This window comes from Selaginella moellendorffii, unplaced genomic scaffold (genome assembly GCF_000143415.4).
Source record: "Selaginella moellendorffii unplaced genomic scaffold, v1.0 SELMOscaffold_33, whole genome shotgun sequence".
NCBI classification, from domain to species: Eukaryota; Viridiplantae; Streptophyta; class Lycopodiopsida; order Selaginellales; family Selaginellaceae; genus Selaginella; species Selaginella moellendorffii.
In genome coordinates, this window is record NW_003314294.1 from 904658 (window position 1) to 931405 (window position 26748).

Sequence of the window (26748 nt, forward strand, 5' to 3'; positions counted from 1 at the left end):
GAGTCTCTAAAAACAAACCCTCTCTTTTCCATTGAATTATATAATATTTCTTCTAAGATTATAATCAATTTAAAATGCCAGCAATAGCAATATTTTTACTTATATTTCAATCTCATAAAGAAAATTGTATCTTACCCCTAAAATAATCTTTATTTTGCCATTAAGATCAAATAAATAGACACCCATACGTTAAAATAGAGTATTCATTTTAAATTTGAAAGGGCATATTTGCAAATATGAATAATTTAAGGTTTTCATGCAATTTTTTAAATATTTATTTTAATATTCTCATGCTAGAATGGAAATGCAAATATAAATATCTAAGGGTTGATATTTGCTACTTAACTACAAAATAGTTTCTAAGTAAAAGTATATCTTCGTGTTTTAAGCTTTGGCATCAAGAAGATAGATTCATTATATACTAAAAATTCAAAATTGTTTTGGCTAAAAATTTAAAATATTACATTTCAAGATAAAACAATTTGGTCCAAATCAAGGTTACAAAGTAGCCTAGAATAACTAACTTTCCTTATATTCACTCCATCTCAATTATAACAATCATGTAAGATTTTGAGATTCCTAATCTATAATAGCACTTATAATACGTTTATTAAAATTAAATTTTAATAATATAAAAAACTAATAACATACCAAAAGGAAATATTAAAAATAAAATAGTATAACACGGTAGGATACCAAGAACAAAAGATAGTGTAATCATAACCCACAGAAGCTAGCACACCTATATATGATATCAAAGACAATAGAGTAACATGTGCAGTCTCAAAAGACATGGAGCCACTCCAGAGCCAAAGCATTGTTGCCAAAGTGGCATAACAGAAGAAAATGATGCAATGAAGATTAAAAGAAAAGAGTAAATCTAAGCATAACAATAACTAAAATTCTAAATTTGGTGAATAAATATATTAATTAGGGTTAGACCCAGATTCTCATATATATAAGTAGCAGAGTAAAACAATTTGCGAATGTGAAATAATTTAAGTCCAGCAGCGAGTTAAATGCACTCTTCCCAAGCAGTTCCTCTTGTTGTGTTGTTCAGAACTTTTTTCATTATCTCAAGGCTGGTTTTCTTCCTCCAGGTAGGACTCACTGCTTGCTTCTTATGTCCAGGCTTAGAATCACCTCTTATCATCTCCTTCAAGTTGTGAGACATGGACGTTACTTAACTTACATGCCTAACTCTTGTCTATCACGTAGAGTAGGTATCCTTCCAACGCAGATAATCTGGACTTCTATCCTGTCCTTCCTCAAGCACGTCTACTTGTGGAGTGCTTGGGAAAGATGGAAACTCCTTTGCCTACTTTAGAGTGAACTCCAACCCCATCTTTGACGAGAGGCCCGGTGTCTTCTTTGTCATGGACATGAACTTCATGCCCAGTACGTCAAACTCTCCAGTAACTCGTGCGCTGCCGCCAACACACGCATCACCAAGCGTCGCTTCAAACAGCACAAAAGGGCCAGGTTCCTCAGCAACGTGGACATCCTGACCGTAGCAGCGAGGATTCAGTGATCCAACACAAGCCCAGCTCTAGAAGGTTTCTGACATGTAGTATGGATTCCGCTTACTTTTGCATTTTTGGAGAAGAAATACTTGAGTAAACATCTTTTAATTAGTCACTCCTCACTCTCTTCACCAGCCAAGTGCTGCCTCATTGCCTCCAAGTGAGGAGGGGACAGTGGCATGATAAACTTGGCAAAGCCTAACCCGTCAGGATTCGGTGCATACTGTACATGTATGACACCTCTCGTCTGCATGGCCTTCAACACACTCTGATCGCCTCCAAACACTTTGTCACAAGCAGCCGCCCACTCGACGACGCCATCGTCCGAGCTTATCATCAGCTCCATGACCTCGTTGAACTTGGCAGCTGACCACCTGGATTAAGAAGAGATCGGTGAGAAAAATGAAAAGAAACAAGCTGCTACTTACTCTGGAGCCGTCACTCCACCCAGGATACACACTCTCGTCGAGTCCACCATTCCACCTAGTTCTTCCTCCAGCAATTTTGGATCCTTCACTGCTGATTTGGCAGCGTCTAGTAGAAGTAAGGGGCATCCACCACATATACCATATATCTTCTTCCAATCCTGCTCACTAACATAACCAGAGCCTCTGTCTGCCAAACATTTGAAGAAAAATTCCTTAGCCCGCTCCTTATCCAAGTGTCCTACATACACAACTTCTACCTCGTCCCCAATCCAGTCCTCGCGAAAGGAGTCGACGGAGGTGGCCATGATCACAGTTGCCTTTCTCTGGCGTGCCATGGTCTTGAGACACTCTACAACGGGTTCGGCATCTGCGTGAGGATCTCCCGTCAGCTTGTGAGCATCATCAAGGATCAAGACGGGCGGAACATCATCATCTGCCTGCCGCTGTATGACAGCCTCCACATCGCTGAGAGTATTCCCAAGAATCCTAGAGAACATCTCAAAGAAGTAAAGGGGCGCCTTGACATGCTTGTCCGCCTCCCACACGCTCTGGAACCGCTTCAGTAGAGTCGTCTTCCCAGAATTTTGTGGCCCTAACACCATTACTATGCGATCTACGCCTGCCACTGCAAAATCCACCAGCCTATCCAGCTCCCCTTCCCTCGCCACCTTCAAGCTGTGAGCTGCCATCCCTAAGATGGAAGGGTTGTGATGAATATATATATACGTCGGATGTCAACCGGACGATGAGGGCTGGATTATATTGATCGTCCGATCAGTGATTTCGAAATTTAGGGTTCTTGGGGCGATGTTCGCCTCTAGCGACGCCGAGGCGCCCGGGTTTGGGCAGGATGCCGCCAACAGCGCCATTCCAGCTCCAGGCAAGCGCATTCGAAAGCCCGTGCAGCGCCGATCCGTGGATTACACCTCTACTGTCTTGCGCTACCTCCAGGTAGATTTTTTTTTTTTTCCGCGTTCCTTTTCAGTGATTTCTCTGGTCGGGTATGGTGATAGGTACGAATGTGGCAGCAAAACTATGGGCAAAAGCCGGTGCTCCAGCCAACAACGTCGGCCGCGCTGGATGTAAGCTAGCGTGGTTTTTGAGAGGTTTTTCTAACAGGTGTTTCTACTTGCAGCTTCTTCCAACGGGAGCTTATCTCGACAATCCGGCAACGAGTTTCAGCACAAAGTTCGTGCACTGCTCGACTAACAAAGTCCGCTGCTCGATCAACAGAGTTTTGGTAACTTGCTTTGCTACTGTCAAGTGTTCTCGTCACTGATTTTTGTTTCTATCCCTCGTTTCAGTGGACTCCTACTGGACGTCGTCTCATAACGGGCTCCCAGAGTGGAGAGTTTACTCTCTGGAATGGGTTGTCGTTTAACTTCGAGATGATCTTACAGGTGTGTAGTGTTTTTTATTCATCTTCCATGCGTTTTTCTTGTGAAATCTCTCCCAGGCGCATGATAGTGCTGTAAGGTCGATGATCTGGAGCCACAATGAAAACTGGATGGTTACGGGCGATGACGGTGGCTGTATCAAGTATGTAGTATGTCCCTGTGTTGTGTTCTTCTCTTACATGCTACTTATGTAGATACTGGCAAACAAATATGAACAACGTAAAAGCGAACAAGACAGCTCACAGAGAACCGGTACGAGATTTAAGGTAAAAATTTCGAGTGGATTCACTTGGAGTTTTTCTTACACTATACTCTTTCTTGTTACTCCAAGTTTTTCAAGTACGGATCTGAAGTTCTGCTCGTGTTCCGATGATACCACAGTCAAAATCTGGGATTTTGCCCGGTGTCAAGAAGAGCGTTCATTAACTGGTATGTCAATGCAATTTTTTTCTTATGTGTTTGGCTTTGTACAGGTCACGGCTGGGACGTGAAGAGTGTGGATTGGCATCCACAAAAGTCTCTCCTTGTTTCCGGTTTGCTTTTAAGTGCTTTTGAGAAAATATTGTGATATGTTCATTACAGGTGCGAAGGATAATCTTGTGAAATTGTGGGATGCCAGGACGGGCCGTGAACTTTGTACATTGTAAGCATTATCTTTTGTGAAATAGCTGTTGTTAGCTAACTTAAATCACAGGCATGGTCACAAAAATACAGTCCTTTGTACAAAATGGAATAACAATGGAAATTGGGTGTTAACTAGCTCAAGGGACCAAGTAATCAAGGTAAGTGTTTCAGCTTACGGCATAAAGTGAACCGAACGCCTGGTGTTTTCTTTCTCAGCTGTTTGACATCCGAACCCTGAAAGATATCGAGACTTACCGTGGCCATAAGAAAGAAGTAGCATGTACGTTGCATTGGATGAGTTTAGAGTGCTCTTACGTTTTATTTTGGTGCAGCATTGGCATGGCATCCTTTCCACGAGGAACTCTTTGTGAGCGGAAGCCACGACGGCAGCATTATACACTGGCTTGTTGGGTAAGTTATGCAAAACTGGATACGTTCAATCTGACTTTGCATTTTTGTTTAGGCACGATCAACCTCAGGCAGAAGTCTCAAATGCTCACGACAACAACATTCTCGATCTGTCCTGGCATCCCATGGGCCACATACTTTGCAGGTGCTGTTTGGAACACACTTTTCTCTTGTTCTTAGCAGTGACTTTGTCGTCTGAGCAGCGGAGGCAGCGACCACACCACGAAGTTCTGGTGTCGAAATCGTCCTGGTGATACCACTCGCGACAAGTACAACGCACCTCTCATGCAAGGTCAGCTGTCTTTTGCTTAAGAGTGGCACTTCTCACTTCCAGTGACTACAACAGGGGCCTCGAACGAGCAAATGGCACCGCTGGGACGAGGATCTGGATCAGTTCCAATGGAAGCCTCGAGCTTGGGGAGCTCATTCATGGGTGTTGGAGGTGCTGTTGACGAAGGCACCATCCCCGGCGTTGGCATGGCAATGCCGGTGGTCCAAGCTCCTGACAGTGCTGCTGCTCGGATACCTGGTATTCCTTCACGACCGCCGATGGCAATGCACCATCCATTCCCTCCTCAACTACAAATGCAGCCTCCTCAAGACATGTATGGTCAGTTTGCGCCGCCACCTCCGCCACCTCTTCCTGGAGCTGCTCCTGTTCCTCCTGGCATCCCGGGCATCCCACGGCCAAGCTTTCGTCATTTCCAGCAGCAAATGATCCCAGGACTTCCTGGATTCCAGGTGAAAACAAGCTTGACTTCTCGTTTGTTTTCTGGTATTAATCGATCGGTGGAATGTGGTTTTGCAGCCGGGAGAGCCTAGCTAGAGCAAGCACGAAGACTGGACTAGAAGAAACCGAGTTTCACATCCTTTTTGACAAAATTACCATATGTAAACTTTTGGATTAAGTTCCTTGTTCCTGATTCACGTTAAACTGGCTGTATTAGTTGATGATACAAGCTTAGAAGTCAAATATGCGTGTTTCACACCTTTCGTCTGAATTAGATAAATTTTATATTTCCAGAAACATCAATTTAAACCTGATTTTTTGAGATTGAAAAGGTAGTGTGAAACTATCCACTTGTTGCCATTGTTGAACTTAAACATAAACTTTTCTGAAAAGACCGCGGAAATGCTTCTACAATGGAAACATCCTCCTAAAAGAGGAAAGAAAATAACTTGGTTTTACATTAGGCTTGCTTGAATTAGAGCGGAATCTCATATTAGATGCCAGTATATGCTAGAATATTCTAGCATCTACAATGAATATGCAAACCTAATTTTAGTTTGCCAACGGTTCTGTTAAACTGAGGCTCCGGGATATACTCCGCCGACGTGGCCATTCCCCATTGTTCCACACCTTTCCCTCCGCGGAGGTTATTGAATTTTCACCGGGGTTTTCAGGGTTTGTGGCTATGGCGCTCCCAGATCCGGGCCGGCGGCTTGGCGCTTCGACTTCATGGTCGGATGACGAGGCAGTGTAGCTGATCGAGAGAATGTAGGCTAGGGATCGAGCAGGATGGATGGGATTGAGTCTGTGTATGGGCGCGGCGCGCTCGGCAATCTCACAAATCGCAGCAGGCGTTCCAATGGAACAGCTGGGCCGAGCAGTCCATTGTCTCTCTCCCTGGATCCCTTTGTGTGGGAGAGCGGGTATGAGAACCGTGGAGGCGGGGCATGGGTTTCGAGGAATACTCCTCCATTCGACGAGGATTGCGAGGGCGTGTATGAGATGAATGGGGCAAGTCCGGCGATTTCACCGCGGGGAGGAAGCCCGAATGGTGGTGTCAAGAACATAATGCTTCTAGCCAAGGACAAGGAGGCTTTGCTGGAAGAAGCCATCAGGTTGAAGCGTGCTCTCCACGAGAAAAGGTTTTATCTCAGGCGAAACCGAGTTCATGCTACCACGATTCAGATCGAAAACAGGTGTCTCGACTTTTGCTTTCCTCTTTGAGCTCAACAAAGAAATGCTTCGTTTCTAGTTTCACAGGAAGCTAGAGTTTGATATCAAGGATATGGAAGCGCAGGGGTCGCCTCTAGACAGCGCCAGATCTCCTCGCGGAAGTAGCATACGCACTAAGCTGAAAGGTTAGTGTTCTTCGTTTTTGCTTCTCGCTGTCTACTTATTCCTTGGAGCGTTGTTTTGCAGGTTTAAGGATCAGATACGAAGATATGCGAAGTGCTTGTGATGCTCAGCACGAAGAAGTAGCGGCACTGCGCAGGGATGTACGCATTACCACCACCCAAGTAAGCAAACGTGTTGAGATCCATTTCTTCATGTTTGTCTTACTAGAGATTCTAGGCCCGTTGCTCTTGTTGTAGGAGATGGAAATGGAGAGAGATGCGTTGCTACATGAGATAACGAGAATGCAGAAGGACGTCAAGGGGCTGAAAGCAGTCCAGAATGCTCTCAAGTGCGAGCATCAGGAGCTGTGTCAGATCAAGCACAAAGCTGACGAGCTGGCAGTTCTTAACTTCGAGCTAGAAAATTGCATGGATGTAAGGATTACATTTCACGATTGGTTTTGTGCCTCAGTATCTGCTTTGGCAGGGCGTGAACAAAGATCTCGAGAGAACAAACCAGGATGTGATCATTTTCCGGCAGAAAATGACCGAGTCGAGTATCGAGGCCAGAAAGAATGCAAAACAATTCAAGGAGCTGGAAGAACACACTGAAGCCTTGAAGAGGCTCCTTGCAGACGAAAGGTCCGAGCGACGGGGTCTAGACAAGGAGCTCGCAGGCTTGGAGCTGCAGCTTAAGAAGGCTGAGAAGGAGCTTACTGCGAAGGGACTCAAGAAGCCGGCTTCTCCGAAGCCGAAGCCGAAGCCCAGAGAGAAAATCTGGGAAGTGACAAGCCCTGGGAAAGGAGGAACTTCTCCGCGTTCACCTAGGAAAGATCAAGACGGGAAGCTGGATACTCCGAAATCAAAAGGTGGCAAGCCCGGTGGAAAAGGTGGTGATGCTGCCGCTGCCGCTGCTGCTGCTGCTAGTGCAGCGTCATTCAAGGCAAAGAATACTTCTGCAAGGCTGTTTGGAGCTCTCTCTAAAACAGAACCAAGGCCGGGAGGTGCTGCGCTCGAGGACAGGGCCGGGGGAACGTTTAAGAAACAGGCATCCAAAGCTTCTGGCACTGACTCGAGGCAAACTAGTCCGGAATCGTTCAGGAAAAAGACCTTCAAGGAAGGCACTGCTGCTTTTGAGTCGCAGGAGACAATGCGTAAGAAGGCTGAAGCACTCCAACAAAAATCACTCAAGGAGGCTGAAGCACTCAAACAAAAATCACTCAAGGAGACTGAAGCACTCGAACAAAAATCACTCAAGGAGCCTGAAGTACTCAAACAAAAATCGCTCAAGGCCGTTGCACTCTCCAAAGCTTCCGAGAGGCCTCAAAGTACTGACGCGCTCAAGAAAGAAGCTTCCAAGGCTGCGAGGCCAAAGGCTGCCGAACCCACGAGTAGATCCACCAGTCCGAGTGCTACGCCAGGAAAAGCCGAGAAAGCTTCTGCGGGGAAATCCAAAGACAAGGCGGCTGACAAGAAGACGGAGCCGGGTCAAGGTGGCAAGCGCGGAGCAGGCTTGAAAGAGGAAACAAAAGGAACGAAAGACGAAGCAAAAGGAACGAAAGGAGATGTTTTGCAAGCGCAGAAGGAAAGACAGCGGCTGGAAACGGAGCTAGCTGCAAAGATGGAAAAACAGAAGCGGGAGATGGAGCTAGCGGCGAAGCAAAGAGAAATGGAGCTAGCTGCGAGGCTGGAGAAACAGCAAAAGGAAATGGAGCTCGCTGCAAAGCAACGGGAGATGGAGTTTCTGGCGAAGCAACGAGAGCTGGAAGCTGCTGCTGCTAAGCAGCGGGAAATGGAAGCTGTTGCCGCTGCTGCTGCTGCCAAGCAACGGGAAATGGAACTGGCCGCCGCTGCTAAGCAACGAGAGATGGCGGAGCTAGCTGCAGCAAAAGGATTGAAGCTCAAAGCCGAGTCCAGGGACGAGGCATGCCAGACCTCCGAGACAGCGGACTCTTACGACGAGTTGATGCGAAAGATGCGTAAGCTGGAGGACGAGCTAGCCTCGCACAGGTCACGGGAAAGCTCTCCAGGGCCGTCTTCTACTCCGCCACCTTCGAGGGCATTCACGAAGAAACTCACCATCAAAGTCGATGACAAGCAGATGGATCGAAAGCTGACGAAGAAGGCGACGGTGAAGAAGCCGGATGTCGCTCCCGCCACTCCGGGTACTCCCAGGAAGAGCAAAGTGGCGTCGACTCCGGCAACTCCGAAAGAGCCAGAGCGAAAGCCCGAGCCGCCAAAGCCAGAGCCAAAGAAGCCGGAGCCAGTGCCAATAACAGTGCCAGTTCCAGAGCCAGAACCCGTCCGCAAGTATCCAGCGAGACAAATTCGTCGGCAAATCCTCATGGCGGATCAAGACTTCGCCGAGGACACGAAGCAGATAACCGGCCCAGCGGATGCACCCAGGCCCAGGAGCGTCATGTTTGAGAGCTCGAGCTTCAACGTCTTGCTGGCGGAGCCCAGCACGGATCCTCTGATTGAAACGCAGGCACCGAACGAGTAGAAACAAGAACCATCTACGTTCTTATATCGTCCTGGGAAGAAAAACTTGGGACAACGATCGAGCTAAAGGTGTCAGCTACCAACGAAGTTGTCATACTGTTCTAGCAGACCTCGGGCTGTTTGGTTTGGAACCGGCGAGTTTATCCGGACTTGGAGTTGCGGGGTACAAGCTGAGGCCTCTGGCGTTGAGCTTCTCCTCGACTGTGACAAGCTCCGCTTCCAGGCAAACGCGCTTCTCCTCCAGGCTTTTCTTTTCCAGCTTTTCTTTCTCCAGGCAATCCTTGGCCAGCGCGATCTGGTCCTCCAAATCCTTGTATCTCTTCGAGCTTCTCTTGGCGAGAAGGCTCGACTCTGTTAGCTTTTGTCTGTGAGCTACAATCTCGCGATTTGCCTTGTCCAAGGCTTTAAGAACAACCTGTGAAAGAAGATCTTAGGATTTTTGTTTTCTAGATCGTGAGCTTACCTCCATGCAGTTTTCTAGATGATAATTCAAGACTTCCATGTCGCCCGCTTTGTCCCTCATGCAGCACAGATCTTTGTTCTCGCAACAAAGCTGGCTGTGCACCAGCTTTAGCTTTTTCACATCCTTTTGGAGTTTCGCGATCTCCTCTACAAACACATCTTTTTCCATCTCTATTTCCTGTCCTCGACAAATTCACTTGTGCGTGTCAGCAAAAACCTTCACCTCTTACAAAAGCTTACTCTTTGGTGTGATATCCTTACGTCCCTTCTCAAGAGCGTGATCTCTTCGTGCTGGCTATCACAAATATTTTGCAGCTCCTCGAACTGTGACTTCATTCCTGGGAGGAAAAAAAATCCTCACATATAAGCCCAGAAACTAAAGCAAAGAACGAAACAATCGAACCGTGCCTTGGAGCTTAAGCCTCACTCGAGACGATCCACTCGACTTTGTGCCCATGTTTCCTTGCATCTCCATGTCCTTGATATCGTTCTCGAGCTTCCTGCAGTTCTTTTTTGTGTTCCAAGTCAAGATCAACCAGCCCAATAGAGATGAGAAAGAGGAAAAATGGAAGAAAGAAAACAAAGAGCTCACTTGTTCTCGATTTGGACGGCAGAAGCGTGAACTTTGTCCCGCTTCAAATAGAAAGCCTGATCGATGAGCATTCTCTTCAACTGGATGATCTCCTCGAGCAGCGATTCCTTGTCCCTGCTTGCGAACAGCAAATTCTGGAAGGAAGCGGGGCTCTGGCCCCTGGATTTCGATCCAATCAGCCCCTCAGTGATCTCTACAACCCCGTTCTCGTTGCAACCCGGTAGAGGCGGCGGCGTGGGAGGAATCCAAGTGCCTCCACCCAGTTCTGGATTTGGCGGATCCCACACGAATGGATCCAGACCGTGAGACAGCGGCGTATCCTTTCGCGTCGGCCGCTTGCTAGGGATGGGCCGAGGAGCATAGGCGCTCTCCATTCTCTGCTCCAAATCTTTCTTCTCCCTTTTAGTATTTCTAGCTGGAATTTCTACCTACAATCGCATGGCGCCTAAGGTACAGCAAGATTCCTTGTTGCCTGCGCTACCGCCTCTCGCTGACGCTCAAGAGCAAAGCCGCTTACCACGCTCGCCGGATAAACCCTAACACCGATAACGTCCATGGGATTCCAATGGCAAAACGCTTGTGCGCCGTCGATCTAGCGAGCATATACCACTTCTTTAAACGACGGCCGTTGGAAAGAGCGGTAAAATTCGTTGCGCTTGATTTGGATTTGATCCCGCAACGTCTGGAGTTAGGGTTTAGGGCACCAGCTATGGGAGTTCCTAGAAGCGATGGCGATGGCGCCCGGACTCTCCAGCTCCTCCGGGCGCGAATGGGCGGCCAGGTTTGCGAAATTCACTCGTGCTGGATGAGCGATGAGTATTTTGTTTTGTAGAGCGTCGATGCAAAGGAAGTTGGATTTGTGTGTAATGCGGATGTAAGCTACAGCGAGGAGGAACAGCCTCAAGTGAGCGCTTACTCTTTTTTTTTTTCTTGTGATTAAGTCACAAGAAAGTCACAAGATTTCTTACAGTCTCGTGAATTGTTTTCTTCTCTCGGCAGGCTCTCGAGTGGCTAGCTTTTGCAGAGAAGTTCGTTTTGGAGAATGCGTCAGCTGACACGAATCTCAAGCTTCTCAACACATTCCTACAATCAAAATCGGTGTTTGTAGGGAATGGAACCCGGATCACTCTGGCGGATCTCGGCATGTTTGTGGCAATTCGCGAGAAAGTGGTGAGTTCTTCGACTTTGGTTTTATCGGCTTGTTTTTGTAACACCTCGATAGGCCGCTATTCCAGTAGAGGACCAGGAGAATTTGCCAAACTTGTTTCGATGGTTCGACTACGTTCAGGTATGTTTAGTCTGTATGTTTGTCGAAGATCTTTTTCGCTGTTTCTACTTAGAACAAGGAAGATGTGCGTCAAGTCTACGCGCAAATCTACATTAAGAAGCCATATTTCTCTCCACCGGTATTTTGCGCTTTGTGCATTTGTGGCAGTCTAATCTACTGTATTTCTTGTAGAACTTTAGTGATCAGGATTCTAGTAAGTCATCCAAACCAAATGTCGACGGAAAGAGCATGGCGGAAACGGTAAGCAAGTGGCATTACTTTCTTATACTTAGATGTGACTATTATTGAAATTTCAAGAAGGATTCTCCTCAGCCTTTGCCTTCGCCTGCGCCGCCTCTACCTGCGCCAACGCCAGCAGTAAGCTACTGCCTACGCATCTTTTATTTATTTTTCTGTCCTTTACTCACTATTTGTATTTGCAGGCGGACAACAGTGTATCTACTGTGAGCTCTGTCAGCAAAAGCAAACCAGCGAAAGAAACGAAAGAGAAGCCTCCCGCACAAAAGAAAGAAGTCGACTGCGATGTCAGCGTGCTCGATATATGCGTCGGACAAATCAAGAAAGTGTGGAAGCATCCATCAGCTGATACGTAAGTGTGAGGCTTTGGGATGATTTGATCTAATGCTTTTTGATTTTCCAGTCTCTATGTGGAGGAAATTGACGTTGGAGAAGCACAACCGAGACAAATTGTCAGTGGTCTGGTCAAATACGTGCCTGAAAGTGAGATGCTGGTAAAAGATTGCGGCTAAAGCAAACACCAACGTTGCTGACATATTGATTCTTCAGAATAGAAGGGTGCTCGTCCTTCTAAACGTTAAAGCCGGGAAAGTTCGGGACGTTCTCTCGTCTGGCTTGGTAAGTTGTTGTTTTCTACGATCCAACAACAAACTAATGGACTTACAGGTTCTTTGTGCGTCAAATGGAGACCACAGCCAATGTGAACCTGTGTCTCCTCCGGACGGCGTTCCTGTAGGTGAAAGAGTGAAATTCGCTGGGTAAGGAAATCATCGCACTCCCATCAATGCTTTGACGCTAACTGATCTTCCCTGTAGGCACGATGGGAAAGCAGAGGAAGTGTTGAATCCCAAGAAGAAACAGTGGGACAAGATTGCTCCTGTAAGTTGATGAAAGACTTTCCATGTTTTGTTCACTCGAACGATGTAAACCGTGTGACTTGCAGGAACTTCGCACTGACGAGCAGGGCATTGCAAATTACCAAGGTGTTCCCTTCCAAACCTCTAAAGGACCATGCAAATCAGCAATCGTCAATGGATCAATCAAATGAGAACCAAAGGTGATCCATATTTCGTGAGGAAAAAATATTCTATATACTTTATAATGGATCAAACTCTTCAACTATAGATTGGTTTATCTGGGACCAGACGGCTGGTGTGCTACCATGGCCACACTGACGCTACCGCCAAGATGGTTAGTCGAAGAGAACCGAAGAACTCCCGCAGAACTCAACGCAAACCGGAAGAAGAGAGGCGGCTCCAAAATCTCCTTTCGACCTTCGAGCATCTGGACGACTGTATCCATCGGGGGTCTTTGGCTGGGATTATCCTGGATGCACCACAGAGCTACCTGGAGCATACTTTTCACCTCGTCCTCGTCCACACTATCTCGGATCCTTGTATCCACGACTTTGAGAAACTCTCTCTTGGAGACTCGAGCTACGACCCAGGCCGGGAAGTACCACCACAAAGCTTGTTCCTCCTCGTCCATTGGAGCTTCACGACAGTCTTCTCCACCATGGCCGCCAAGCTTGGACAAGTTCCTTCGTCCACCTATGAGCTCCAGCAGCACCATACCATAGCTGTAGACGTCGCATTTCTTCGTGGCTACCGAATGTAAGAGCCACTCCGGGGCGAGATATCCTGGAGTACCTCGAACATCAGTCACGGTCTGGCTTACATCCCGAGTCTTGAGCAGCTTCGCCATGCCGAAATCGGAGAGCTTGGGACGAAACTTATCGTCTAGAAGGACGTTCTCGGGCTTGATGTCGAGATGGATAATCAGCTGCCGCGATTCCTCGTGCAAGTAAGCCAGGCCTTGAGCTACTCCCAAGGCAATATCGCGGCGGCTCTGCCAGTCCAAGCATCGATCTTCGAACAGCCACTTATCCAAGGATCCATTCACCACGTACTCGTAGACGAGCATGAGCTGGTTCTTCTCGGAGCAAAAGCCATAGAGCTGGACAACGTTGTGGTGGCTTATCCGTCCCAGCGAGGCCATCTCCGCCAGAAATCCCCTGTCACTCTGGTTCCGGTTCTCCAGGCGCTTGACCGCCACCTTTCTCCCGTCCGCCAGAGTCCCTTCATAGACGGTTCCAAAGCCGCCTTTACCAAGGCTCGAAGCGAAGTTCCCAGTCGCCACCTCCAGCTCCTTGTATGTATACTTCTGAGCCGAGCCTTGCAGTGCCAGAGCCAAAGCACGCTCAACTTTGTCAAGCCTGTGCTTCCAGATCATCAGCACGACCAAGCCGAGAGCTGATAGCAGGACCACGCTCGCAGCAATGCTGACTCCAAGCAAAACGGTGCGATCCTTGGGCTTCTTCCGCACGAAAAGCTCTGCGTTTTGCAGCTTGAGGAAGCCATCGAAGTTGGGATCCCTGGTGAGGCCTCCATACATCCGGTCGACGAAGAAACAGGTGCTCGACCGCTTGTTGAAGAAGAGTGCGCTGCAGGAGCAATTCGCTAGGCACAAGCTCCAGCACTCGCTCAAAGTGGAAACTCTGTCGGCCTTGGTGTAATTGTTGGAGAAGTAGCCTGCTCCACTCACGTTGAGAAAGTGGTGGTTCTCGGCCTCGACTTCGTGGTTGCAAACGAGAGGTATGCTGCTCGGACTTGGGCAAGTTTGCTCCTGATGGCCACTCTGGTCTTGGACTATACAGCTGCACTGAGCGTTCCCAGAGCAAACGCTGTTCGATTCGCATGCCATCGGGAGGCAACCTCCAAGTCTGTTCCTCATGAACGGCGGACCCTGTTCCCACGAAGCTCGTCCGGAGTTGTAGGTGTAAGGAACCAGCTTCCCATCGTTTTCGAGTTTGAGATACTGCCAGTCATCGCTGCTGTTCCCGAGTACTGCTGTGAGAGGAGCGCTGCAGAGCTGGGAAGGGTTGCTCGTCGATGGCTGGTACGATAGTCTCAGCTGGCCAGCGGAATACTCGAGCTCTGTGTGATAAGTCGGGCATGGTGCGTTGATGGAAGTCTCGTCCGCTGGCAAGTTTCCATTGTATAAGTTCCAAACCAAGTAAGGCTGTCTTGTGTCCCGGCTGAGAAAAAAGATGAGGCCGCTCGGCTCAACTTCCATCTTGATGTTCCCGCTAGCAAGACTTGATGAATTGGCGCTGCTGATAAGTCTCTGCTTAGTGACCATGACTTGTCCTTCTAAAAGGATATCTGTAGGATTGTCGAAGCTCTGCCAGGAGATCCCACCCGTGGAGTTGTAGAGGACAAAGTTCCCAGTGTCTCGAAGCTCCATCTCAGAAACTCCACCAGGAGAACTCCATACAACCTTCCCATCCCAATCGGCAACTTCCAGAGCTCCCTGATCGGTCACACGAACGGTAGCATTTTCTGTCACAGGATTGTCCCGGTTTGCAGCCCAGACGCAGACGCCAGAGTTCGTGTTGTTGCTGGAGCCAAGAACCAAAGCAAAGTAGAACTCGGCCGAGTTGTGGAATCGAAAGAAAGCCAAGCCAAATCTTCCGCTCTGGCTCAGGAGGGGACTGTCACCTGCTTGGAGCAGCCGATAACTGGCATTGGACTGTGATCCTTGCAGTTCCAGAAGCTGATTGTTGTTCGTTACTTCCCAGCCGTGTGATAGACTGTAGTTCCTGCCGTGCACACGAAAGAGAATTGTCATCAGCTGAAAGAAAGCGACCAAAAAAATCTTCATAGCCATGAACCATGAAGCAGAATGCGCTAGCTATCTTTGTATCTATAGAACGGGAGCGGTCCATTCACTTGACTCATTCATATTCATACTTCTTCCACTTATTCCAGTCTCGAGTACCAACTGTTACCAAAAGTTCGATTAGTCTTTGCTTGAACAGAAGTCTAGTCTCCATGGCTGCAGTCTAGTCTTCAAGACTTTTCCAAGTCTTGAAAGTAAGGACTTACCTCTCGTATAAGCAGGTGTTCTCAATGCAGAACGGCAGCAATGCAAAAGCAAGAGGTTTCACAGGTTGCTAAGGCGTTGTTCCTGGAACTAATAATGCTCCTCACAGTTACTTCTGAAGGGAAGTTGTACACGATACCTGATAAATGGCGCATTTTCATGAACAACAGTCTCCCAGAATTCCAAGGCGATGGCAGATCCGGGAGTTATCGCCTGGTGAGTGCTCTTCCAAAGGATAACCCTTCTAGCCGGCCAGAATCTCTACGCAGCGACGATGAAAACTTGGGCTTAGCATTCCTCAACTTCAATGGATCAAACAAGTATTACCTGGCACTGATGTTTGGCACTCGCAACTCTTCCACAGCAGCTCCCGTCTGGATAGCCAACCGGAACACTCCAGTGTCAGGAAATTCAATGCTCGCTAAAACAGGTGGTCGCTTACAGCTCCTGGATGCAAATGGTTCCGTGGCATGGTCTCCAAACGAAAGCGTTGCCTATATCGGCATTCAGAATTCCGGGAACTTGCAGCTCTTCGATGAATCTGAGACCCCGGTATGGAGTTCCTTTGATCGCCCATGGAGCGCACTGATGCCAAACCAGAAGCTAGTAACTGGACAGTCAGTTGTGAGTAACAAAAACGCCTCAGACCCCAGCGAAGGCTCGTATATCGCAGAGATACAGGCCAGTGGATCAGTCGGATACATGAGCATCGGTTCCAAGAAAAAGCAGCCTTACATGTTGTGGAGCTTCGTCGGATCACAAATTGGCTCGCCCAGTGTAACCTGCCCAGGATTTCGAACTGCTCTTTCATTCACGCCAGCAGGAGAAATGAGCATGGTATACGAACCTATTCGTGTTGGTGGTAACGAACAGCCGTGTGGCTCTCCACTGTCCGGGGAAATATTCCCAGGGAACACCACAATGAGGTATTTCCAGCTTGCCGATGATGGGACCATGGTTTCATACAGGCGAGAGTTGGCAAATGGAAGCTGGGAGCTCGATAGCACGAGTCAGTTCTTTCCACCGCCAGCGCCATGCGGGAGCTATGGGCTGCTCGAGAAAGGAAAGCAGTGTCAGTGCCTGACCAACGAAGCAAACAACTCTACTACCTCAGCACTTGGAAGTTGTGCCCAGCCAGAATGGTCTTCTCTTGCAAACTGCAGCTCCAGGTACGAGACCGACTTTGTAACACTCGCAGGTGCATCGTACTTCGCCAACACTTTCAACCCTCCCGATAGAACAGGCGCTGCAATGCAAGATTGCCTCGAGCAATGCAAATCCACTTGCTCCTGTGCGGCGTTCTTTTTCGACCAGGCGCTCCAGAATTGCTTTTTCATAGAAGACGTCCTGGGAAGCTTGACGGTAGACTCGAACAAGACTCAGCAACTGTTCGGCTTTCTGAAGTACCAGAATTACTCCAGGTTAGTGCCTGTTGACAACTCATCGTCAGACACTCCAAAGCTCCTAGTGATCGGAATTACCTCTGGAGGAGCTGCTGTAGCCATTGTAACTTTTGCGTTGCTTTTCACGATCCTGCATCGAAGGAGGGTCATGCTCGACGAACTAAACAGTTTCCTTACCGGTGTACAAGCTTCGCCTTACAGGTTCTCGTTCAGCAGCCTATACTCTGCAACAAAAGGATTCACAAAGGTTTTAGGAAGCGGAGGTTGCGGCACAGTGTACGAAGGAATGCTTCACAACGGGATGAAGCTGGCAGTGAAGAAACTCAGCACACAGCATGGACAAAAGGAGTTTGTAACAGAAGTCTCGGCTCTGGGAAACATAAGCCACATCAACATTGTCAAACTCTATGGCTTCTGTGCCGATGCTTCACACAGGCTGCTCGTCTACGAGCTCATGCCCAATGGTTCCTTGGACAGATGGATTTTCTCCGACAACAAGAACAAACTGGACTGGAAACTTCGACACAGCATTGCCCTCGACACTGCTCGAGGACTGGCCTACTTGCACGAGGAATCCAGAGACTCGATCATCCACTTGGATATCAAGCCACAAAACATCCTCCTGGGTGACAAGTTTGAGGCCAAAGTCGCAGACTTTGGCATGGCGAAGCTACTCATGGACAGAGATCAAAATGGAGTGGTCACTGGAGTGAGAGGAACTCCAGGATATCTAGCTCCAGAGTGGCTGCTACACTCAACAGCGACCAAGAAATGCGACGTCTACAGCTATGGAATGGTGCTCCTGGAGCTCATTGGCGGCAGGAAAAATCTAGACTGCTCCAAGATGGAGTCGCCACTGAGCTGGTACTTCCCAGCCTGGGCCATGAGCGAAATCCGGAAAGGGAACACGATGCAAGTGGTGGATCCGAGCGTCAAGGACTCGGCAGACACAAGGCAGGCAAAGAATATGATCCACATCGCATTCTGGTGCACGCAAGATGATCCAGCAGCTAGACCGACAATGGATGCAGTAGTGCGAATGCTGGAGAGCGAGGAGGAGATCGAGGAGCCGCCGCTTACCTTCCAGTTCGATGTCCAAGCGCCTGGAATCCTCACCATCACCTCCAGCGGCGACATCGCGACATTCACATACATCACCAAAAACCCTTTAGCCCATGAGCCCTAAAATTCAAATACCAATTAAATTACTAATTGAGTTTTTGCATCTTTTACTAAGGAAATTAGTCATGACAGAAAAAGCGTCTAAGTGCAAGTTGCCTTTGCTGGTTTTTTTTTCCAATCGTCATTCCAGTCTTGAAAAGAACCTCCAAATCTGATTAAAAAAAAACTAGGAGAAAAAAAAAATACTTTTGTGCATAATTCTTACTTGAGAACGTTCCGAATTTAACAGATACATTAGTGAACCAGCTCGCACAATTTCTCCTGGGATCGCTCGGCTTGTTGGCATGCACCACAGCTCCAAACTTGTCTCCAACCAAATAAGCTTTCCGCAAAAAGTCTCTTTCATGTCAAGCTCAAGTTCTGGGAATCAAAAACAACAATCCATTTGCCCACGGTCAGAAAGGTAAGGTTTCCATGACCTAGCATTGTACAGTACATAGCTGTTGTTCTTTATTACATGCTTGGGTTTGGCAAACTAGTTCCATTCTTCACCACCTTTCCTGTCCAAGACTAAGACCACAAGTGATAATGATCTGAGGAGACGCTAATAAGAGAGAAAACAGGGTACCAGCGTCTGACCTAGCTACCCCGTAAGCCACTAGGACTAACACTCCCACTCTGGCGCAGTAACTCAGACTCACTCTCTCATGAGCGAGTGCGCAATAGCTGCGCCAGCACCTCACGACCGCTCCTGTTTCTCCTGCAACTGTAAACGGTTGCAATTGAGAGCAAATTTATCCTGTGGAAGAGACTTGGTCAGCATATCAGCAAGCTGCTCGGTGGTAGAGCAAAATTGGAGGACAATAATGCCCGCTGGACCTGCTCTCGGACATAGTGATAACGGAGCTGAATGTGCTTAGCTCTGTCATGAAACTTTGATGTAGCTGAAAGAGCAATTGCGCTAATGTTGTCACAAAACAACATCGTGGGCTGAACAAGAAAATGTCCAAGCTCTGTGAGCAATAAGCGAATCCAGACAGCCTCTTTGCACGCTCAGCACGCAGAAATAGACGACAGAGTTGTGATGCTCTGTTTCTTGCTCCTCTAAGTCAAAGTTGAGGCACCGAGAAGGCGGATGTAGATTTGCGGGTGTCTTTGTCACCAGCCCAATCTGAGTCGAGGCACCGAGAATAAAAACGTAGGCGGATGTAGATTTGCGGGTGTCTTTGCCTGCAGCGCCATCTGAGTCGCAGTAGCCGCGCAAGTGGAATTGCTCATCTGGGACACGAGAATATGTAAGCGCCAAGAATTTCGCCACGACTCCCACTGCATGCGCTAAATCTGGGCCGGTACAAATAACAAGATAAATCAGACTACCAACAGCTGCACGATACGGAATCCTCTCCATGGAATTGCTCTCAGCTTCAGTGGTTGGTGACTGAGTTTTAGAAAGCTGAAGAGTAAGCTCCATAGGTGTGGAAACTGGAGTACTGTCGTGCATATTAAAGCATTTGAGAATTTCGTCCACATAGCGCTGCTGAGAAAGATGAATAGTTCCACGGGACCGGTCTCGAATAATATTAAGACCAAGACAAAACTTAATATCTCCAAGATCGTCCTTCTCAAATTGAGACAAGAGCTGCTCTTTGATCTTATGTAGAAAAGAAAGACAATTTGCTAGTAAGATCAAATCGTCGACATATAACGCAATAAGGACCATCATCTTTTCAACATGTTTCTGGTACACGTTCTGATCAGCAGCATTTCTTGAAAACCAATAGAAATGAGAAATTTGTCCATTTTGTCGAACCAAGCTTTAGGAGACTGTTTAAGACCATATAAAGCTTTCTTGACCACCCCGGGCTCCCTCTGGTTGCTGGATGAAAATTTCTTCAGTAAGATCTCCATGTAAAAATGCTGTACGAACATCCATTTGATGCACCTCGAGATCCTAAAGCTAGCAAAACTCGAATAGAGGCCATGCGAAATAGCCATTTTGTTGAGACCACCTGGCGGTCAGCTGGCTTTGAAACGAGCGTCCAGGTGTCGTTCTTTTGAAGCGAGAGATACTCAGAATCCATAGCAGCTCGCCACTCCACAGCATGAGGACCTGTGAGCGCTTCAGTCACCGTTCTTGGCTCAGGACCATCTTTAGAACCAACTTGACCGCGACCTGAAAAAGTGTTGACTCTCGGCAGCATCCTGAGCTCGTTGAGATGGAAAAAGTGGCCGGCCAGAACGAGAATAGCCGACAGGGTCACACTGAGAACGAGGCCGCTCAACGGGACGAGATCTAGCTCTGGTAACTCAGGTGGCGGTAAGGTGGGGTTGATGTTTGCTCCGGCGGATGAAGAGGCGGTGGAGGATTGAGTGGTGGAGGAGGAGGTTGTTGAGCTGCTGGTGGAGCTCCCCTGAAGCTGGAAGCACCGGAACTTCTTCCACAAGTCGCCAAGTTGAAGGAGTTGGAGTGGAAAAAACCTTCACATCACGTGCTGGGAAAAACTGCCAGTCTAAGAAGGACAAAATTCTGTATGCCTTTTGTGTCCTCGCCATAACCAACAAACACACCCTTGATACTGCGAGAGGCAATCGAGCAAGGTTCTTGGCATAAACTAAGCAACCGAATACTCCAAGGTGTGCAACGGATGGCTTCTTTCCAGTCCATAATTCTTCTGGAGTGATATTAGAAAGAGTAGATGTTGGAAGACGATTGCGAAGATAAGCAGCGGTAACAATAGCCTCTCCCCAAAAAGATTCTGGACAACCAGCGCCAAGGAGCATTGCACGAGTAGACTCGACCAACGTGCGGTTCATGCGTTCTGCTGCTCCTTTCTGCTGTGGCGTCCCTGGAACGGTGAATTGCTGAACAATTCCACAATAGTTTTGAAATTTCTTGGAAACATACTCACCGCCATTATCAGACCTCAGGATTTTGAGGGATTTGCCAGTCTGCTTCTCTGCTCGAGACCGAAAATCCACGAAGAGGGAAAACACTTCCCTTTTACGAGACATAACTCTCACTTCCACTCGCCTGGAATAATCGTCTATAAATGTGACAAAATATGTGTTGCCACCAAGAGAAGCAATTGCCATAGAACCAACATCAGAGTGAACTAGTCCAAGGAGATCAGCTGCTCGTTCATGAGAATTCTTCGGAAATGGTGCACGATGAAGCTTGCCTTGAATACACGGCTCGCAAAAATCCAAAGGCTCCACTATATCCAGGTCACAAGCTGCAACAAGCTGCTTCTTAACAAGTTTCTCAAGAGCTTGCTGATGCACATGGCCAAAGCGTCAATTCCTTGGCCATAAATATACGAGGAGGAGGCACTAAAATAGCATCAAGCTTGTAAATATCAGCATACCTGCTACCGTGCATTGCCTCGACCCCATCAAGAGAAAAAATAATGCCTCGTTGATCTCCAGAAAATTGACTAATAATCAGACTACAGAGTGGGAGTAGGCTTCTGCCACGTGGCACAGGGTAGTTAGGTCAGTCGCTGGTGGCCACGGCCATCCTGTTTTCTCTCTTATTAGCGTCTCCTCAGATCATTATCATCAGATTGTAGATCCTGATGGTTCACCATGCTAGGAGAGACTTGTGCTTTCTGATCAACAACTGCCGACTACACAGAGTACGGCAGAACATGGCAAGCAGTAGTACTGTTGCCAGTGTATTGGAGTAGCGTTTAATCCCTTTGTACAAGGGAGATTTTGCAAATTGGGCTGCCCTCATGAAAGTTGTGTGATAATTGCGATGGGATTGTTTTAGGCAAAGAATTTGAACCAGCCCAAGGTGCTCCTGAATTAACAGACTGGAAGTGAGCCTTATCTACAATGGTTATTGGTCTAGGCAAGTAGTACATTCATCTTCTTGATCTTGATAATAATGCTCCCACAAATTGGGCCAATCTAACCCAGTTTCTTGGTGCTCAAACGGTTGAACATGTGGTCATTATAAATGACTAATTTTTCCATTCTACTTTAGTCATTTAATCGCACCTCCAACCACTTAGAGGAGTTTCATTCACAACCTTCATAAATCCCATTCAAGACTTGGGGCTTGCTAGCCCTGAAAAAAGCATCCCTGCCACTCAACCTTTGCACTTGGTCCAAGTGCTCTACGTGTCCAATCCCATGACCGACACCCCAAGATACCACTGACCTCTCAACCCATTACGCTAAGGCCATGCCCATTTAAATTAGTCACACTAGTGGTCCAACACCACTTGCATCGCAGTTCCGTCTCTCAAGACTAGGCCATCCATCCATGAGTGATCATCCCAGATCCACTCCTTAGCATCCTTAGGATGCCCCCAGATATGAGGAATAGCCTTCCCCAATATCTCTTTTCCAATCCCCACCAAGTCCCTTTTTGTCCATAGCTGTGTTTGCCAACACTGTCATTGGATCAAGGCCCACAGGCCCGACCTCTAAGTCCCACTATCCTTTGGGACTTCCTCACCATGTGACTGTATCCTTGGTCATTGCACTAGAGGATTGCTCTTCTTCCTTTTCACCGTATGAGATTTTGGGACAACATTTCGGAACACCATGGCCTTACGCGAGCCTCATGGGTACTCTCCCCACCTTCTGCCTTTTGGTGCTCTAGCCATGGGCTTAGAGCGAGGTTCCGTTGAGCCACGCCAGGTATCCAAGTAGGTAGTGCCACCCACACTTGGACTAGAAGCATCGACCATTCGATCTCCCGGGGGAACTAGAGCTGGCTCTTGAATACTTCACCAAGCTACCCCACTTGTCGGTCCATATTCACTCTAGTCTTAGACTTCCCAGTGGTCAGCTCATCACCCAACACTTGGGTACAGCTTTCCTGGGCCAAACTAGCCTTTCTTGGCCAAACTGGCTCCACTGCAGTCCTCCCCCTTACTATACTTTTGGAGCTCACCAAACCCCCTAGGGTCTGGGACACAAACGCTTTGGGCTTTCACCCTCTCAAACTCGAACTCGGACTCGGACTTGGGCTCAATCTTGGCCTTGGCCTTGGTCTCGGTCTCAGTCCCGGTCCCGGTCTCGGTCTCGGTCCCAGTCTCGGTCTCGATCTCAGTCCTGGTCTCAGTCTCGATCTCGACTTCGGACTCCATCTTGGGTCCTTCTCGGACTCCATCTTGGGTCCATCTTGGACTCCATCTCGGACTCCATCTCGGGTCCATCTCGGGTCCATCTTAGACTCCATCTTGGGTCCATCTCAGGTCCATCTCGGACTCCACCTCGGGTCCACCTCAGACTCCACCTCGGGTCCACCTCGGACTCCACGGACTCCATCTCGGACTCCATCTCGGACTCCATCTCGGGTCCATCTCGGGTCCACCTCGGACTCCACCTCAGACTCTATCTCAGACTCCACCTCGGACTCTATCTCGGACTCCATCTCAGGTCCATCTCGGGTCCACCTTGGACTCCATCTCGGACTCCATCTCGGGTCCATCTCAGACTCCGTCTCAGATCCATCTCGGACACTTCCACGTGTCATGTGTCGATCCTATTGTGTTCCTTTTCTAGAGACTCACTTATCTCTCACTTCGTGCTTGTTCGTTGAGCACTTCGTTAGGAGTTCCACTCCTGCTCTCGACCTTTATAGTCGGAGCTTTTAGTCCAAATGTGTTACGCTTGTTTGGTTTTCGCTTCGGCCACTACTACCTAGCACCCTTCTGGTTTCACTTTGAGGCCTAGGGATTTTGTGTCTCACAACTCCACCACCCATAAACAAAGTTCGATGTCCTCATCAAATGATAAACCCTTTTATAAAGTAACACCCACACGTATTACCATTTTCATCCTTGGCACCCATTCAATATTTGTCTATGGTTTGACATTGAAGGCTCACCATGCCTTGTCCATCCTCTAAGGAGCATAGTCTCTCCAATATAAAGACTTATTCGACCACCTAGGGTGGTTTGCTCCCTTTTATTGGTTCAGTTCCCGCTAAACCCGTTAGAGAAATCTTCTCTAACTCAATTCCACTACTCATTCTCGAGTAGTCTCAGATTCCATCGACATAACCTTTGCATTTTGGAACTTTTAATTTTGACTTTTCAGAGTCAATTTCCTAGATGTCTCTAACACCTTACATTGCACATGGTGCAACTCCACTTCCCCATCCTAGGAAGTTCCTTACTTGAGAGCACCATCATCCTCTCTTCGATATCGTGCCACATTTGGCACTAAGTTCCAGTTATCGTAATTTGTGCTAGGGCTGTCCATTGCCCTATCATTTTGCTACTTTACCACTCCTTCCCTTGGAGCTTCCATTTTTGCCAAATCGGAGCAATTGGGAACCTATCTTTGGAAACACATTACCTTCCCATATTCCATTAGCGTCCAATACATTAGTGTTCCTGGATTAACTTTGCCATTTGGCTTCTATCCCATGATTCCCATGGCCCTTTTTTTAGCCACTAGATTTTTGCTCCTATATTTGATTGTTGCACCAAGCAACACATGATCGCCACCTCCATTCTCGAAGTATCCTTTCAATTCCATAGCAAAGACTTTGCTTTGCCAAGTCCAGAGGGTGTTCACCCTTAGTACGTCTTTTTAGCATTTTCTGTTGTGGGCTCTATCACAGGCCAACTTGAGACCCCCCCATGGATCTTTTATAAAGACTACTTTCCTCGGACTTATTATGCCATCGCATTGACATAGCTCATTTCCCTTAGGTGTTCTTCCCACTTGGTCATCTTGACCAAGCCACACCATCATCAATAGTTCCAATCAACACTTTATACTTGGAACTTTATCTCTTAACCTCACAAAGACTTTGTCCTTGTTTTAGCCATAAGATCACATAGTGATCTAACCTTGGCATTTTAATAAGTTTGCCAATAGATACTAGGTCTTCCAAACCTTTAAATTGTTCACCATGACCCCAAGAGCATCCCCCACATTTGGTGGTGCACCCAAGCTAGCCCTTCCGGCCAAGGGTCCATAGCAACTGAGACTGGGTGTCCCCATCTCATTCACCATGTCCTTGGTGCCCTTCGCACCAAAGTGTTCAAGTTAGATATGCTGAACCACACTAAGCAATCTAATCGTACATCACGACTCTGGGGCATCCCCCACTTGGCGATATGCCCAAACTAATCTCCTTACTAAGAATCCATGACCACCGAAAAATGAGTGTCCTCATATTCCAAACTATCACCTCACCCTAGTGAGTTGGGACTTGAACCCAAGCACTAGAGGGTCAGGACTCAAACCCAACCTCCATATATGCATCTACGGATGGCATCACACAGGATGCCTAGCGTGACTCCCCACGCCGGTGCACCAACTTATATTTAAAGCGCACTACAGATCACTGCTTAAGAACCTAGTTCCTCTGCACTGCCAAGTCTTCTCACTTGACAAGTCTGTGATCATGCATGGACTCCTTTATGCTTGGCCCCATGGGCCACCCCTTTGAAGTTGGCTCCTTCAACTAGAGCATTCGTTCCCCTGACCTGCCAATCTCACTTAGTAAGTCATCCAACCACTGTAACATAGTTCATGCATAAGCGTGAAAGTCCTTAACCATTGATTTTCGTTCAAAGCCCTCTCTTTGAACACTCGGGAACTACTTCCTTAACCTTGATAGCCTCGCCTTTTGGCAAGCTTTAAGACCACACTTCTGCTACGCCACTCTGATTTCGCACGCTCTATAAACCATTTACACTTGGATGTCTAAGTACTTATCTACCTAGAGGAATGTTCAAGGAACTCTGTTCCTTAGCTTGTTAAGGTCTCTCTATTTGTAAAATTTCCAATTGCCATATAATCTAACATGGACAATTCCATGTTTTAGACTCTCCATGGCATCATAGTCGCTAGTAACAACATGCTTAAGCACCCACTTGATTTTCCACTCCTAACTTGTATAACCACCCTTGGTCATGCCTGCCAACTCTTATAGTTCGGTTCTATCTTTTTACTATTTGCCTTTTGGCCTACTTATATACATTCCCTTTGGTTATTCTTCTTTAGATTAGGAAGATAGCTTTGCACTTTGTACCATGTATTGGCAAGTATCCATAGAGATGAACCTACTTGACAACCTAGGGAGTGGCTCTTCAATCCAGGTTTGCTCACCTTATAATCCCACACACTGGGATTACCATTGCTACTTAGGGGCGTTTATATACCCATCACTAGCCTTGCCAAAATCCCTTTTTGGCTTTGTCCAATTTGGGTAGACAGACTTCTTCTGTCTCCGCAACCTTGGACATTTGGATAGCACCTCCTATCCATCATTCGTTAGGGACTTTATCCTTTAGGCATTATCCATTGCCTTCACGACACCAAATACCCCCTCTTGGTGTTCTAGAGTGCTTGGGTGTCCCAATGATAACCTCTTTGGCAATGAGCATTCCCTTTACGACATTGATTTACTATATCGCAACATAAGCAATTTATCCCCCATAAGGGTATATTTAACTTTCTTATCCCAATAAAAAGTCTTAGGTAGTTACCTTCTACCAGTTTAACCAATTATTTTACACCTTTTGCTTAGTTACTTTGTAGTTGTCAAGTCCTACAACTCATTGTTAGTGCTTCCACACTTCCATCATTATTTGGGTCACCACACTCCAATCGCATGCCTTCCAGCTTAGGCTATGTCATTCCCATTTCCATTAGGATTCCTTTGGGAAAGGGTTTTCATGAACCCACCAACTTGACCTCAAGGCATCATGTCTTAGCACATTCAGTGTCTCCACACCATCGGCTTTATAAGCCTACATTTACAACACTTCTTATTTATGTCTTGGTCTTTTACCAAGACCAATATAATTGTCTCTTATGCCAACTATCCATTAGCA

General features: G+C 47.5%; 6 protein-coding genes and 1 long non-coding RNA gene across 16 annotated transcripts; 4 read left to right on the forward strand and 3 right to left on the reverse strand.

Moving 5' to 3' along the window:
* The first annotated feature begins 2750 nt into the window (after window positions 1–2750).
* LOC9638988 (flowering time control protein FY) lies at window positions 2751–5366 on the forward strand. Its single transcript, XM_002977054.2, has 16 exons — window positions 2751–2902; window positions 2965–3033; window positions 3087–3191; window positions 3256–3351; window positions 3408–3490; window positions 3543–3614; window positions 3680–3777; window positions 3822–3881; window positions 3931–3991; window positions 4043–4130; window positions 4189–4252; window positions 4305–4383; window positions 4436–4525; window positions 4584–4672; window positions 4727–5121; window positions 5189–5366. The coding sequence occupies exons 1-16, from the start codon at window positions 2759–2761 to the stop codon at window positions 5204–5206; spliced, it is 1611 nt and encodes a 536-aa protein (XP_002977100.2). The 5' UTR covers window positions 2751–2758; the 3' UTR covers window positions 5207–5366.
* A 422-nt stretch (window positions 5367–5788) lies between these two features.
* On the forward strand, window positions 5789–6404 carry LOC112348881. The gene is made up of 2 exons (XM_024682218.1): window positions 5789–6306; window positions 6363–6404. The coding sequence occupies exons 1-2, from the start codon at window positions 5900–5902 to the stop codon at window positions 6376–6378; spliced, it is 423 nt and encodes a 140-aa protein (XP_024537986.1). The 5' UTR covers window positions 5789–5899; the 3' UTR covers window positions 6379–6404.
* A 128-nt stretch (window positions 6405–6532) lies between these two features.
* LOC112348880 (titin homolog) lies at window positions 6533–8968 on the forward strand. The gene is made up of 3 exons (XM_024682216.1): window positions 6533–6627; window positions 6683–6879; window positions 6932–8968. The coding sequence occupies exons 2-3, from the start codon at window positions 6706–6708 to the stop codon at window positions 8945–8947; spliced, it is 2190 nt and encodes a 729-aa protein (XP_024537984.1). The 5' UTR covers window positions 6533–6627; window positions 6683–6705; the 3' UTR covers window positions 8948–8968.
* On the reverse strand, window positions 8945–10375 carry LOC9638685. The gene is made up of 5 exons (XM_024682217.1): window positions 10001–10375; window positions 9812–9916; window positions 9649–9746; window positions 9410–9586; window positions 8945–9361 (listed from the first exon to the last, which is right to left on the reverse strand). Exons 3-5 carry the CDS (start codon window positions 9742–9744, stop codon window positions 9038–9040), a joined length of 597 nt encoding a protein of 198 aa, XP_024537985.1. The 5' UTR covers window positions 9745–9746; window positions 9812–9916; window positions 10001–10375; the 3' UTR covers window positions 8945–9037.
* A 303-nt stretch (window positions 10376–10678) lies between these two features.
* LOC9638989 (aminoacyl tRNA synthase complex-interacting multifunctional protein 1) lies at window positions 10679–12647 on the forward strand. 2 transcript variants are annotated; one of them, XM_024682139.1, is made up of 13 exons: window positions 10679–10781; window positions 10833–10904; window positions 11000–11170; window positions 11223–11288; window positions 11341–11406; window positions 11460–11528; window positions 11586–11645; window positions 11711–11877; window positions 11929–12019; window positions 12075–12143; window positions 12192–12283; window positions 12341–12404; window positions 12469–12647. In XM_024682139.1, exons 1-13 carry the CDS (start codon window positions 10710–10712, stop codon window positions 12571–12573), a joined length of 1164 nt encoding a protein of 387 aa, XP_024537907.1. In that variant the 5' UTR covers window positions 10679–10709; the 3' UTR covers window positions 12574–12647. The 2 variants fall into 2 exon arrangements, with proteins under 2 accessions (XP_024537907.1, XP_024537908.1); XM_024682140.1 differs by having other exon boundaries at window positions 11589–11645.
* LOC9638686 (G-type lectin S-receptor-like serine/threonine-protein kinase At5g24080) lies at window positions 12593–16346 on the reverse strand. Of its 9 annotated transcripts, none has more exons than XM_024682131.1 (6): window positions 16258–16346; window positions 16146–16192; window positions 15853–16020; window positions 15738–15788; window positions 15550–15671; window positions 12593–15126 (listed from the first exon to the last, which is right to left on the reverse strand). In XM_024682131.1, exons 3-6 carry the CDS (start codon window positions 15985–15987, stop codon window positions 12657–12659), a joined length of 2778 nt encoding a protein of 925 aa, XP_024537899.1. In that variant the 5' UTR covers window positions 15988–16020; window positions 16146–16192; window positions 16258–16346; the 3' UTR covers window positions 12593–12656. The 9 variants fall into 9 exon arrangements, with proteins under 9 accessions (XP_024537899.1, XP_024537900.1, XP_024537905.1 ...); XM_024682132.1 differs by having other exon boundaries at window positions 16146–16209; window positions 16258–16345; XM_024682137.1 differs by having other exon boundaries at window positions 15853–16192; window positions 16258–16340.
* A 408-nt stretch (window positions 16347–16754) lies between these two features.
* LOC112348853 lies at window positions 16755–17971 on the reverse strand. Its single transcript, XR_002993193.1, has 4 exons — window positions 17894–17971; window positions 16991–17037; window positions 16892–16943; window positions 16755–16839 (listed from the first exon to the last, which is right to left on the reverse strand). It is a non-coding gene; the product is annotated as an uncharacterized LOC112348853 (long non-coding RNA).
* Window positions 17972–26748: the final 8777 nt, after the last annotated feature.

What these genes read in the sequence shown, in the direction of transcription:
- LOC112348881 (XM_024682218.1), top strand. Translation starts at nt 5,900, where the DNA reads ATGGATGGGATTGAGTCTGTGTATGGGCGCGGCGCGCTCGGCAATCTC.
- LOC112348880 (XM_024682216.1), top strand. Translation starts at nt 6,706, where the DNA reads ATGGAAATGGAGAGAGATGCGTTGCTACATGAGATAACGAGAATGCAG. An exon ending in AGCTAGAAAATTGCATGGAT is followed by an intron (nt 6,880 to 6,931) that starts GTAAGGATTACA and finishes CTGCTTTGGCAG; the next exon opens with GGCGTGAACAAAGATCTCGA.
- LOC9638686 (XM_024682129.1), bottom strand. Translation starts at nt 16,221, where the DNA reads ATGAAAGAGCAGTTCGAAATCCTGGGCAGGTTACACTGGGCGAGCCAA. An exon ending in GTGCCAAACATCAGTGCCAG is followed by an intron (nt 15,672 to 15,737) that starts GTAATACTTGTT and finishes GTCGCTGCGTAG; the next exon opens with AGATTCTGGCCGGCTAGAAG. An exon ending in GAAAATGCGCCATTTATCAG is followed by an intron (nt 15,127 to 15,549) that starts GTATCGTGTACA and finishes TGTGCACGGCAG; the next exon opens with GAACTACAGTCTATCACACG.
- LOC9638988 (XM_002977054.2), top strand. Translation starts at nt 2,759, where the DNA reads ATGTTCGCCTCTAGCGACGCCGAGGCGCCCGGGTTTGGGCAGGATGCC. An exon ending in GAACCGGTACGAGATTTAAG is followed by an intron (nt 3,615 to 3,679) that starts GTAAAAATTTCG and finishes TGTTACTCCAAG; the next exon opens with TTTTTCAAGTACGGATCTGA. An exon ending in AAAGTCTCTCCTTGTTTCCG is followed by an intron (nt 3,882 to 3,930) that starts GTTTGCTTTTAA and finishes TGTTCATTACAG; the next exon opens with GTGCGAAGGATAATCTTGTG.
- LOC9638989 (XM_024682139.1), top strand. Translation starts at nt 10,710, where the DNA reads ATGGGAGTTCCTAGAAGCGATGGCGATGGCGCCCGGACTCTCCAGCTC. An exon ending in GATGGTTCGACTACGTTCAG is followed by an intron (nt 11,289 to 11,340) that starts GTATGTTTAGTC and finishes GTTTCTACTTAG; the next exon opens with AACAAGGAAGATGTGCGTCA. An exon ending in AGCCATATTTCTCTCCACCG is followed by an intron (nt 11,407 to 11,459) that starts GTATTTTGCGCT and finishes TATTTCTTGTAG; the next exon opens with AACTTTAGTGATCAGGATTC.
- LOC9638685 (XM_024682217.1), bottom strand. Translation starts at nt 9,744, where the DNA reads ATGAAGTCACAGTTCGAGGAGCTGCAAAATATTTGTGATAGCCAGCAC. An exon ending in TAAGGATATCACACCAAAGA is followed by an intron (nt 9,587 to 9,648) that starts GTAAGCTTTTGT and finishes TGTCGAGGACAG; the next exon opens with GAAATAGAGATGGAAAAAGA. An exon ending in ATCTAGAAAACTGCATGGAG is followed by an intron (nt 9,362 to 9,409) that starts GTAAGCTCACGA and finishes CTTCTTTCACAG; the next exon opens with GTTGTTCTTAAAGCCTTGGA.